Source organism: Corythoichthys intestinalis, chromosome 22 (genome assembly GCF_030265065.1).
Source record: "Corythoichthys intestinalis isolate RoL2023-P3 chromosome 22, ASM3026506v1, whole genome shotgun sequence".
NCBI lineage: Eukaryota > Metazoa > Chordata > Actinopteri > Syngnathiformes > Syngnathidae > Corythoichthys > Corythoichthys intestinalis.
In genome coordinates this window covers 15,671,331-15,681,279 of record NC_080416.1, presented here as the reverse complement: position 1 = coordinate 15,681,279, position 9,949 = coordinate 15,671,331, and the positions used below count along the sequence as shown (strand labels likewise).

Genomic DNA, 9,949 nt, shown 5'->3' with positions numbered 1-9,949 from the left:
TGTCTCTGCCGCAGTGTGGGACTTTTTGGGATTTAGCAACACGTTCGGCAACAGGGCTTTGAGGGCTTTCTCATTTACCTTTGCACTTTTTCTCAAAAAAGTTGCCTGTTTCTCTGTGTTTTCAAAGCGAACAAAATTGTTTTGAAGCAACAGGTGTTTCTCTAGGGGATGACGCATAAGCTCGCTTGGAACCATGGCGCTGTTGGACTAGGGTTGCCACCTTTCAGAAATAGAAATAAGGGACGCCCCCCTCGCGCCCAAAGATTCACGGACGAAAAAAAGGGGGCATCCCCAAAAATCCTAAAATGCATAGAAATGTATATATTTTTAGTAGGGCTGTCAAACGAATAAAATTTTTAATCGAGTTAATTACAGCTTAAAAATTAATTAATCGCAATTCAAACCATCTATAAAATATGCCATATTTTTCTGTAAATTAAATATATATTCTGTAAAATAAATTGTTGGAATGGAAAGATAAGACACAAGATGGATATATACATTCAACATACGAATGGGGATTTCACTCTACTGTCATTTAAATCTGTCTATGCTGTCCTCACTCCGAAGCGTCTACTTTTTCCAAAGCTAGTCAGCTAGTGAACGACGCCTTAATAATCAGACTTCTTCCTTTTTCATCTGATTTATTAATAAAATGGCCTCAAACCATTGTCCTCTGTAGACCGTCGTAAAACTACAAAAAAAAAAGTACACAAGCATTGCATTAGCAACAACGTTAGCTTAGCACGCTATACAGGTTCACTAAACATAAACAAAAAGCGTCTCATACAAAAAATATAACATTTCGCTTACTAACATAATATGTACATTCTTTACAACAACCATACTTACGGACAAATCTTGTCCAAGGATCATATAAGCACAACATTACAACGTAGGCGTCAGCCCGCGACGTTGTGCAGCCATATTGAACTGGCAAGAAAACAATAAACCATGTCGCAAAGCGACCACAAGAGTTCGCTGTTAGACAGCACAAAAAGCCTTGCTGTAAAACTTACCAAAAGGCAGAATACTGCCTGAGTGGGGCATGTGCTTTAATTGCGTAAAAATATTTTAAAGTGATTAATTTTAAAAATTTATTACCGCCCGTTAACGCGATAATTTTGACAGCCCTAATTTTTAGATGAGAAAACTGTATTGTGCACTATGTGAGCATGGCAGTTTCCTTGCAGCAAATTGTTTTTTTTTCTGCGGTTTACTGAAAACAAAGTTGTGAATAACATAATTAACATTTGTGTTGTCGGCACTGAATCCGGTCACATGATCCATTGACAAGCCAAATTTCTTGAGGGAATGTTCCAGGAGAGCTACAATTCCAGCAGCTGACTCGTCTGCATTCTCTATGAAGTCCAGCATTTTGTTGGTGAACTCAGACTCTGGACTGAAGTACTGGACAGCAAGGGGAAACATCTTCCTACTCAATTTATTCGACGCATCGGTCTGTATGGAGAATGGGTTGGGTGACGTTAAAATCTTGAGCACATCACCCACTGCCTTTGGACCCAGGACTTGTTTCAACAGTGCCTCTTGCTTTGTTCTCCCCAAAGTCATTTTCTTCAACATTTTGGCATCACATAAAAATCTTCTGATTGAGCCTGTGTCTACAGTCAGCACTATTGTAGCTCTGGCTGGCTACGTTTTACTGTGTGGTATACCTGTGTCACCTCAGATGCAGTAATTTAGAGGGTAGGAGTGGGATTATGTCAAATTCACTATTAATCAAGCAATAGTATATATTCGCAGTAGGACTATTTATTCAGTGCTTATTTGCTGTTAATCTATTAGCAATAAGTCCAAATGAGGAGCATTAGTTAGCGTAACAAAATAAGATGTTCTTTATGGGTACATAAATTCATTCCATATTGATTGATAATAAATACATGTTTCAAAAAAGAAAAAAATCAACATTCCTGAAAATAACCATAGTAGCAACTGAAATAGCCTAACTATGTTCCTATCAATGCAAGATGTATGAAGGTAAGTATAAATATAGCCTATATGTTATCCATATACAATAGCATAATACAACATACATACCAAACATACCAAATCAAGCTCAGGGGATGTTTCAGGTACAAAGAATTGTGACGAAGGCTCTTCTGGGATCTTATATTCCGTTTGTGCTGGTCCCCTGCAGCATGCTGTTTTACACCTCCGTGAGACACTACAAAGATTTTCCTGCCTGCCTTGCAGTTCGCTTTATAATCACCATCAGTGACTCTATCGAGCCACGGGTTACCCTCTTCTCACTCCAGTCCATTTTTTAGAGACTTTTCCCCTTTTGAGGATGAGGTGAGGTGTCCTGAGCTTCTGCTGTTGACTAAGACATCTTAGTTTTGAAAACGCGCGGGGCGGTGCACTGAGCAGAGTTAGCGAGGTAACTCGGCAACGAACCCGGAAGTGGAGCGCAGTGCAGGGCAGACAGCAGTTGTCAGGCAGATAACTATCTTGCTGTCTTTAATATCTCCTGCCCTTTTTGTTCATTATTGTTGTCTCAGTGGTCACTCGTGAGCGCAGATCGCAGGAGTCGGAGCTCGGAGCGTGCAACTGTAGACCGTGGACGAGCGTAGACGGCGCGCGGCCGTTGGCCGAAACGTAGACCGCGGTCCGCCTCCTCCTTTTGCTGTAGATAATCCCGCGTCGCCGTTGGCCGAAACGTGGACCGCGGCCCGCCTCCTTTTTTCGGCCGCGGCCAATCGGCTCTCCTCGCCTACGACCGCGGACGCCCGTGATTGGCTCCGCGAACGCAGACCGCGGCGGCCCGCCTCCTCCTTACGACGCGCTTGCGGTTGGCCCAAAAGACGCAATCGGCGAAAAGACCCACGCGCTCAATCGACAAGCCGAAAAGGTAAATATTGTGTATGAAATTCGCCAAAAACGATGCAAACCGAGTGTTGTTTTTCAATTACCGATTCGAGCTAACGCTAGCTAGGCTAGCTGGTGTGTGGATAAGCCGTGTTGTGCGCGTTGCGCCGCGCTAATAATAATTAGCCATGTGCAGGCACGCACGTAACGTTAACATTCAATGACTCCGTGTGCTATACGTCTTGTATTACTTGTAACTCGTCACAAATTTAACCGATAACTCATTCATTTCACTTGTGTTCAATGCATTTTTTGTTGTGACGTGATCCTCCCTAGTATGATGCCCACACTGTAAATGCTCCCTATTTGGATTACAAAAAACACTAAACAAAACAGAAATACTGTACTACATAGACGTCATCATTTTGTAAGTGGGCCAATTTTGCATTTTCCCCAATAACTTCGGTTTTATTTGGAATTTGGGAATTAGATGAACTCAAGACACCCCTCTCAACATTTTAGCATCTCTGAACATCAAGTCATTTTTCTTTTTCTAATTGCCAGCTAGGAATGGAGGCATCCTCTTCAAAACCAACAAAAACGCAATTTTATTATTACCATCATCTAGAATTTTTCCTCCGTGTCATGTCCTGCTTTTGTGTTGACACTTGCCTTTGTGTTTCTCAGTGTACATCAGAAGCGATGACCGGCCACCACGCTTTGCTGCCTAAACTGCGCTTGAGAGGTACATGTACAAACAAGGTATTGTTCTGGATGCCTTTTAAAAAAAAAAAAACATCTCCTTCATTTATAAAATGAATTGAACTATATTATTACTTCTTGTCTGATGTGTTTTTTTTTTTTTTTTTTTTTTTTTTTACACACCTAACAGGTAGGAAAAACTGCCTTGCCGTCACCGCAGCTCCAACAGGCCAGCAGATCCCCGGCCAGCTCACGGTGACCTTTGGGAAATACAAAGGCAAGACCTTCATGTGGCTTACGGAGGAAGATGTCGGCTATGTCAAGTAGTGAGTATATATAAGAAATTGATAATAGGCAGTGGATTGTGTGTCTTTGTTACCCAAAATAAAAAAATCGGTTTAAAACAACTACTGCATGCTCTCTTAAAAAGTCTCCTCGATGGCCACGTGAAGGAGAGGCGACGACAGAAGGGAAGGTGCGACACCAAAACTGGGGAGTGGAGGCTGAAGGAGCAGCTTCTACGCTACGTGGATATGTTCCCTCCGGTGTCATGCCACTTGGAGCAGAACATCGACCGGGCCATCTGCGGGCATGGCCGCTTCCGGTCCTTCACATTCGAGGATATGTGGCAGTTTTATGACTTCTCCAAGCTCATCCGTAACGATCTCCAGGCCGAAAGCGCAGAAGAATGGAAGATGGCCCAGGAAGCCTTCTGCTTTGTGCGTCAGTGGCTACTGATGACGGAGTAGGACATCAATGTCACGTTAAGAGATTTCGATTGTACATCCTCACAAAGGAGGAGGAGGTTAGTAGGTTGATTAAAAAATAACATAATTTCCTTTGCCAGTGTTTTAATGCATTTCAGGGCTTACCCGTGATATTTATTTTTTGTTCTGTAGCGAGCTAAAGGCAAAGTTGCACCAGCTACGCCCCTCACGTCAGCTTGTGCATCAGCATTAGCAGCATTATCAACATGACCTGCTGTAGCAAATACACCATCATCAGCAGCGGCAGTAGCAGCAGCACAACAACAAGCACCACCACCACAAGGTGATGATGAAGACTGGCAATGTAAAATACTACGCGCCTGGGCGCTTTGTGGCCAATCCGCACAGGGTCAAAAAAAATATTCCAAAAAAAAACAAACAAACAAAAACTACACGGTCAAGGCGTCCACGTCCAAAGGACTTTCTGGCAGGTCTTTTGAAAACTTTGTAAATTTTAAGGAGGCGGTCAATGACCTTGTAAAATAAAACACATTGATATGTACTTCATGTCTCAGCTACTTTTTACACACACAAATATGCAGTATGTTCGGCATAGCATATAGTCCTGTATATTGTGCACTTTCCCAATGAGTGCAGACAGAAAATTTAAAACCTAGTCCTTATTTCTCAACACTTCAATATCTGCAAAACACTTGCTTATCATTAAACTTATTTAAGACTCAATACAGGCTGCTTAACTTTTACTGTGTACTATAGCTCCTTTATTGAAATACAAGAAAAAAACTGGAATTTGAGTGTTATAACAAATACATTTAAAGCATAGAGATTGGGAAAAGTCCTAATGCCCTTAATTGAAAGTGGAGAAAAAATAGGCCAAGACAACACAACAGCTAAAACGCAGTAATGATGAAATCTATAATGCTGCGCTTCGGACTACGACGTCACTTGAAGGAAACAACGTCAAACTTTGGTCCCGCCCTCCCGCAGCCTCTGAACAGATGCTCAACCACCCTGCGGAATGTAAAGATGCCAAGACCACCCAGAGGTAACTTGTTACCTGTTGGGCAGAATGACCTCGTGAATGAAAATTTAAAACCTAGTGACTTACTTCTAATGGAATACTAGTTTCTTAACACTTGTATATCTGATTAACACTTGCATATTGCAGTTTGCTATTGGCGTAGTTCAGGAGTCAGCTATCTTATTTATTTCAACATCATCCTTCGTACACTGCTTAGTTTAAATTTATTTTTAGGTAGTAGTAGTGTATATTATTTATTTATGTATTGACATTAATTTATTGTGTGATGCACTGATAGGGTGTTGCTATTTTTAATGTCATTGTACTATTTGAATGACAAAGCCTATTCTATTCTAACATTCAAACAGCCGTATTCAACCGCCTGCAACTACCACAGAAAAGACAACACACACAAATTGACCTAAAATATGAATGAATCAGCTCATCTGTGAATACGTATTTTATATAACAAACAAGGCATTTAGGATTCTTTTACATTGGCCAAAAACACACTTCCTTAAAATAAATTCCTATATGTAATCTTTAAAAAGCTTTGAAATGTCATAAATATTCTTAATTCCAGAATAAATATGGTTCAAAACATTATTTGAAAGCAATTTTTTTTATTTAGGTAAAAAATGAACAACTTTTAGATGTATGTGCTTAATAAGAACAAATGGCAATATTTACTGAAGTAAGTAAGTGGAATAATCTCACATTCATCTGTTAAATAGTCTTTAACGGGCAAAACATGATGGAGAAAATGATTTGACTAGACTATGTGGGCCTAAAGTGCAGTAAGCAACCGGAATTAGTGCTCATTGTTTAAATACACTTTAAACTCATTCATAAACTGTTTTACAAAAAACTCACAGCTGCCACCCTGGAGGGGATGTTCAATTGGAGTGGGTTCGGTCACACACAGATTGCAGACCGGAAGGAGTACTGGCCAATCAGAGCAGGGTTGGGGTTCCACCCCACAGTCTGGACTGATGACCAATCAGAGAGGGCGTATTTAATTGTAGGGCAGAATTGATACAAATCAGTCAACGTTTCGCGATTTGAAGACAGAGGCCGCATCGCGCTCGACCTTTGACCCTTGACTCTAAAGTTTGGCCCCGGACCTCAACGTTGAGCGCAGGTGTCGCTAGAGTTCGATTGCACTTCACGTGGGAGGAGGCCCGATCGCGTGTTTGTGTGTGACAGACGTGCATGGGCTGGGCGCACTGCCGTCCGCCACTCCCCGTTGCCGGAGCCGCGGGTTGCGTGGGGTCGCCCCATGGGACAGTTGTGAAATACGGAATAAACTGCGTTCCGTATTGAACCAATATGGAACGCAGTTTATTTTAATTCCCAATAATGGAACGATTCTGTATTTCAAGGGACGGGTAGCAAGCCTATCTGTCTCTCGTGTCATGTTCAAGAACTGCTTGGATTTCTAGCCATCAGCCAACTTGTTGTCCTTGACAAGGTGGCTGAAAATCGTTGCACTTCTTGAACACAACACGAGCAATACCTCGCTTTTCTGCACAAGACCGCAACCTTTTACCTACTCCTTCCTTCCTACTATAACTCTGTCCGACGATGTCCGAAAAAAAAAAACAGTGATATTGGACAATTTCTCGTGGCACACCTGATGATCAGTCACGGCAAACAGGTTGAAAAACACTGCCTTACACCATCTTGTATATGACCATTAAAGGACAATGTCTGACTGATGCTTCTCTATGTAGAACTGAGCAGTAGCAGCTTGAAAGGTCTGAATTATTATGCAATAAAAACACTAGAGGCACTTCCAATTTCTTTGATTTCATCTGCAGAGCCTGGGAGAGGCTCTTAAATGCAGTTGGAAGTTGCTCATATTTGTTTTTCCTACGTTCACTGACATTTTCGTTTGTGTGATGCCTTTTCAAATGAGTTAACAAGTCTGATGTGCTGCCAAAAAGGTACAGTATCTCACTATCTGTGACTTCCATGAAGCAGAAGCTTTGCTGCACTTTGTTTGTTTATAAATACATCTGGGCGCACCTCGAAAACCAAGGGTGTATCTTTGGTCTCAACATTGGTAGGGATGATATAACAGCATAACCTGCATGTACACTTTTCGCTATGGATGGGACATTAATAAGACCAAACAGTTTGGGTCAACGGGGGTCAGGGCTACATTTCTCACGAATATGAACCTCATTAATTGATAGGCTAAATCAGGGGTGCTCTTTAGGTCAATCGCGATCGACCAAACGATCGCAACGCTAGTGTGGGTAGCTTGCGGCATCCCTCCCCCCCATATATAGATTTTAGATGTACATAGCATTGTCGTGTGTGTATGTTGTGTGAGCAACATATGAGGTTATGTAACACCCCACTCTCTCTAAGCAGCTTCTTGCTCACGTTTTTACTGTTTCTATAGTTTCCAGCAGTGTTCACTACACAGTTCAATCACAGTTTAATCACCATTAATAGTAGAAAACACAAACAAAAGGACGTTTATCTAAGCAGCTTCCTACTCAAGCTTTACAGGTCAGTAAGTTCAAACAGTTTAATGTTATGCTAACTCTGATGGAGGTCAGACTTTCGAGAGCGAAACTAGTGGTGCGTTCCCCACCTCTACAACATTGACGTCTTTTTGCATTAATTACAGTGGCTGCTGCTGGCCGAAAAAAAAATTCAAAAATCCCTCCTCTTTGAAGGGGGAGGAGGAGGCGGCATGTTGTTGACATGTATTTCTGTCAGGGCCGTGTGATTGTGAGTGATGTAGGTCAAGTAAATGGCGTACCGCAAGCAACACATCACTTCCGCTCATTAGTATTTATGACGTTAGCTACTGTTGCTCAGGGAGGATACGCCACCGTTTGTCCCCAATAGGAAATGAATGGAAATCGTGTACGAAGGAGATGTTTACAAAGCTAAACCTACCAATTCTCTCCGAAAATGATGTCCCTGTTGCCAAATTCACTTGCAAAGATGTGAAAGTACATAAAAATGTTCAGTTAAAGAAATGGCTTGAGTGTCAAGGGCTGAAAAAAACGAGCCGACCTTAGCATAGCCTTAGCTTTTTTATCGACACCTTTTTCTTACGCGACTGACAATGACATTCTGTTTTAATAAGCTATCCTTTACCACCAGCCCTGTTTTTCCTATATATTATATCCTCTGGTTGTCCTACGTCTCTGACCGTTCTTGGGGGTAATTTGTATTTTGTGTAGCGATCGCAAATGCTACTCAGTGACAGCCAACGAACACTTTTAATTTTTTCATTGATAAAAAATCTTAATTCTATAATTTATTTACACTTCCCCCTTACTAAAGTTGTTTTTTTTTACAACAGAAAAAGTAACAGTGGCAATCAGATACCATTTTAATTCTTTTCAGGTCATTCATTGTCAGACAGAAGCAGCATGGCACAACGTCACGCTAAAAAATAAGTTAAAAATATCAAAATGCCTTACCTCATTGTCCCAAGTTCCAAAAAAGCAATGTGTGATCGACATGTTTGTTTTTGAAAGATTACCGGAGAAAAGTAGCAGAAATAACATTGTTTCTATCTGAGCGTGGGTCTATAATGTCCCACTTCTGCCTTACTTCCGCTTTACGATGCGACGTCGCGGTCTGAAAATGGCATGCGTGCGGTACACTATTGCAAATCAAAGGTGCGTTTGAGACTGGAAAAAATGGACCGATACATTCAGCAAATGAAAAGGGGTAAATGTAAGTATTAACATGATAAAAATAATTTACTTAATAAAGGTAGGCCCAATTCTATCAGATTTAGAAGTTTTATTGTCATTGTTACAAAAGCACAACGAAAATGTTAGGAGCATCCATACAGCTAAGTTGATAAAGTGTAAAACCCATATAATAATAATATCCTTACAACATATGGGAAGAAAAATTCTCTAAATTACCTATGCAACTAAAGTCATTATATAATGCATATAAGGTTGCTTAAAAGTCAGTGGGGACCATTTGAGCATCCTGAAAAGTTGGTAGTGTTATGTCTCTACCTTCCGTATGCAAACCCACTCCCTTGTCGAAAACCTATGTATCTTCAAGTCCCTATTTACTAATACAGTAGCACCTACCACTCTTAGTGTAATTTATTCAGATTAATTAATGTCTTAAACAAGCATTCATCTAAATAGACTCTTTCAAAGTCACCAGTAGGTGATAAAACTCAAGTGGACAACTACTTTATGTAGAAGGCCATACACATCCACCAATACCTTTCCTTGATTCACCTAAGTTGTTTCCCATTGATCACATTACTTGTCCCATTCATTCCAGAAAGACAAAGCTGCATTGGCTATTCCAATTGTCGCTAATGCCCTGAATTTGGCCTTTGGTCAAAGGAAACCAAAGGACACAATTTATTACCAGTGCCTTGTGATGCCACATAACTACTTTTATAGTCCTCGTGACCAAGGCTGTGTTGTGGTACAGTATGTTTAAGTGGAAGGTCCCCGTGTATTTGTTGCCAAACAGAATACAAAGGTGCGTGGGGTCGGGGGGGCTGTCCAATAGGCTGTGTGCGTCATGTCGACCCAACTGTGTGGTATACATAGCGTGAGGTAGGATGGAAACTCACAAGGGGGGTGACACATATATGAAGAGGCAATGAGGGAATGGAAAGGGAAATTCACGTGTCTGTTTGCCCATGGTGAGAAAACAAAAC

The 9,949-nt window shown here is 41.2% G+C and overlaps 1 protein-coding gene across 1 annotated transcript; it reads left to right on the top strand.

The window, feature by feature from the left end:
- Window positions 1-1,988: 1,988 nt before the first annotated feature.
- Window positions 1,989-4,868, top strand: LOC130910977 (uncharacterized). Its single transcript, XM_057828664.1, has 7 exons — window positions 1,989-1,998; window positions 2,520-2,587; window positions 2,651-2,869; window positions 3,514-3,571; window positions 3,719-3,854; window positions 3,959-4,333; window positions 4,428-4,868. Exons 1-6 carry the CDS (start codon window positions 1,989-1,991, stop codon window positions 4,275-4,277), a joined length of 810 nt encoding a protein of 269 aa, XP_057684647.1. The 3' UTR covers window positions 4,278-4,333; window positions 4,428-4,868.
- Window positions 4,869-9,949: the final 5,081 nt, after the last annotated feature.